The sequence below is a fragment of the Octopus bimaculoides genome, chromosome 2 (assembly GCF_001194135.2).
Source record: "Octopus bimaculoides isolate UCB-OBI-ISO-001 chromosome 2, ASM119413v2, whole genome shotgun sequence".
Classification (NCBI taxonomy): Eukaryota; Metazoa; Mollusca; class Cephalopoda; order Octopoda; family Octopodidae; genus Octopus; species Octopus bimaculoides.
This window is the reverse complement of record NC_068982.1, coordinates 158,457,843-158,460,748: the sequence shown is the minus strand read 5'-3', so window position 1 is coordinate 158,460,748 and position 2,906 is coordinate 158,457,843. Positions and strand designations below refer to the sequence as shown.

Genomic DNA, 2,906 nt, shown 5'->3' with positions numbered 1-2,906 from the left:
ATGCCTTCTAATTGATGTTTCAATACCAGCAGATGACAACGTTTCTCTAAAAGAAATGGAAAAACTTTCAAAATACAAAGACCTGGAAATAGAGATAACTCGAATGTGGAATCTAAAAACAGAAACAATTCCTATCATAGCAGGTGCCTTATGTATAATAAAAAAATATTCAGACAAATACATAACAAAAACACCAGGACTTACAAATATATATAACATACAGAAAATTGCACTACTGGGTACTGCACACATTCTACGCAAAACACTTTCAATACAGTAAACATAAGAGCACCACAGCAAACCACAGCACATACCCAAGGCGCACAGAGCTGCGCTCGGTAGTGAAGTGAAAGCACGTTATAAAAATAAAACTACTGAATAATAATAATAATATCAAAAAACACCTTAGGAATGAGAACCCAGCTTCTAAATTTTCCCAAGACACCTGAAGAAGGACGGAGAGTATATCAGCCGAAACGTTATTTTAACAAAAAATAAGATGAGGACAAATATCGTCAAATATAAATAATGCAAATAATGTACATACTTCCTCATCTCTTAAACATAGAACTCTTAATATCGACGAAATTTGAATTTTTAATGCTTCATATTGGTTTCAAACTTTAGTATACGACCAGCAGGATTTGAGGGGAGGGCAGTTGATTGAATCTATGTCAATGTTCAAATGGTACTTTATTATATCGCCTAGAAAGGATGGCAGGCAAAGCAGAACTCGACGGAATTTTAACTCAGAACGTAAAATCGAACGAAATGCCACGAAACATTTTGCCCGGCGTGCTAACGATGTTGCCAGCGTGTGGATAAATAACTGGAGTGATTATTCTAGCGTTTTGCGTTCTTAGTTTATATTATGATGACGCCAACTTTGATTTGCATATTTTCATGGACAATAAATGTTAGCCCAGTACTGGTTCTTCTGTTTTTCTTTTCGTTGTTCCCTCGCTCTCTAGATATCAAATTGGCTGCATCCAGACCTGGTGGAACGAGCTCCATTCTAGGCTGATTATGTCACGATCGCATTTTACATATCCAAAACTAAGTGGGGCAAAGGATGGAGGAAATATAATATCGGCAATAATACTAAGTACAATATACATTCCATTGTAAATACATATATACACGCACAAATATTCATGCGTGCGCACAATTAGTGCATATTTAGATACACAACTAATTATCTATACGTAATATATTTTGCGCTCGTTGATAGATCGGTGGTATGTTTGAATGTGTGCATTTCTGTCAATACGAGTGTGCATCTATTTCTACCTTCACTTAGCGGATGTCAATGTATTTGATAGGAAAATTGAAATCTGTAACAACACTGGAAACATAATTTAACTTGCGTTTCAATTCACATTTGAGAATAAATGCATACATTTTACATGGTGTAGCCATTTCTCTTTAACAACAATTGGCTTTCCTCCAGGAATTACAACTGACTACTGACTCAAACTGACAAGGGACCCTCTACGAATGCGTATTAGTCTTTTATCAATTAAATAACTTCTATATAACTTCTGGGTTTTTTTTTTTATATACCATTTCAAATGAAAAGTCTCTTACCTCAATACTCTCTTACACGCGTAATGTCAATTTTCTTCATTCCAAGCTGTGTTATTCAAATATCAAACCAAATTCCTAAAACGTTATAAAGTAACATGTGTGTATATCCTTTTAAATACACACAGACATATCGTACGAAACATATGTATATATTTAATATCTTCAGTCAAGTTAATGCTAATAATTTATACGAAATATGATATAATTAATACACCCAGATACATATATTACTACTTTTTTCCCTCCCATTTTCAAATTCATAGCAGAAGATGAGTTCGGCAGTGCCACTAATTTTACTTCAATCGTTTGATGTGTACAGCTATATTATTTGTGGAATACGTTGCTCTGTGTATGTTCTCTGTAATTGAAAATTTCCTCTTTTGAAATTTAGTCTCTCCGATTATGTGCTGGAAACTTTCGGATTATTTGTTTGGGAGAGCATGCGTCAGTATATGTGTGTGTACGCATTTCCTGATTTCAAAATGTTAAGCTGGCGTCTTTCTAGGCTATTTACAAAGCGTTGTGTAAAATCCATTTAATATTCATAGCTATATGAATTCTTTACATAATTCTCTGTAATTAGTTTTTCTTTATGCATGAAGCTATTAAACAGAGTGAGTTGAAATTATACTAAAACGTTGCGTAACCAAGAATTTATAATTTATGCTATTTAGTTTTAATCTTTCATGTTTTCCAGGATATACGCTACGATGAGCTAAAAGAATTTACGCACCATGGAGTCAACATATCGTCATTCCGCTTGGTCGATCCTACAAAACCTCAGGTCGTTCGTGTTTTAAGTGACTGGCGATTGGATCAAAGTCGAAGAGGAAAATCTCCACTAATGGGAGGCACAGAAGTAACGGTGGGTCCCACCAGAAGTGATACCACACTTTTGGATTTCTTCATATTTCTTCTAATTCAACTACTAGCATTCACTCAAATATATCATATACTAACCCAGGAATTACGCACATAAATGCATTGTCAGAGAAAGGCGAGCGTTAATTTGGTTGCATTATTATTGCAATAGTCAATACGGTGGACTGGCAAAATCGAAAGCAGGCTGAACAGAATCATTAGCAGCATATTTTGCAGCACGAAATTTTATCAGTCAACAGGTCGCGGTTTCAAAGCGACGAAAATGTTTTGGCAAATTAAATTTAAAAGCTGAAATGAATCTAACGGTTTTTGTGTGTTTTAAAATGGCTTATAAACACATTCCACGCTGCAATTGTTTTAGTTTCAGCACGCGATCTCAGATCAAGTCACTTGCTATGCAAGTACATTTCCGCAATATATATATATATATATATATA

At 34.7% G+C, this 2,906-nt stretch overlaps 1 protein-coding gene across 3 annotated transcripts in view; it reads left to right on the top strand.

Annotated features, from left to right (window-relative positions):
• The window catches only part of LOC106874384 (glutamate receptor ionotropic, kainate 2), a 1,088,700-nt gene that overhangs the window by 790,090 nt on the left and 295,704 nt on the right, over nt 1–2,906 (top strand). For all 3 annotated transcript variants that reach the window (XM_014922100.2, XM_014922098.2, XM_052965681.1), the window contains exon 7: nt 2,285–2,452. In XM_014922100.2, the coding sequence (XP_014777586.2) occupies nt 2,285–2,452 (168 nt within the window). The remainder of the gene's footprint in view (nt 1–2,284; nt 2,453–2,906) is intronic.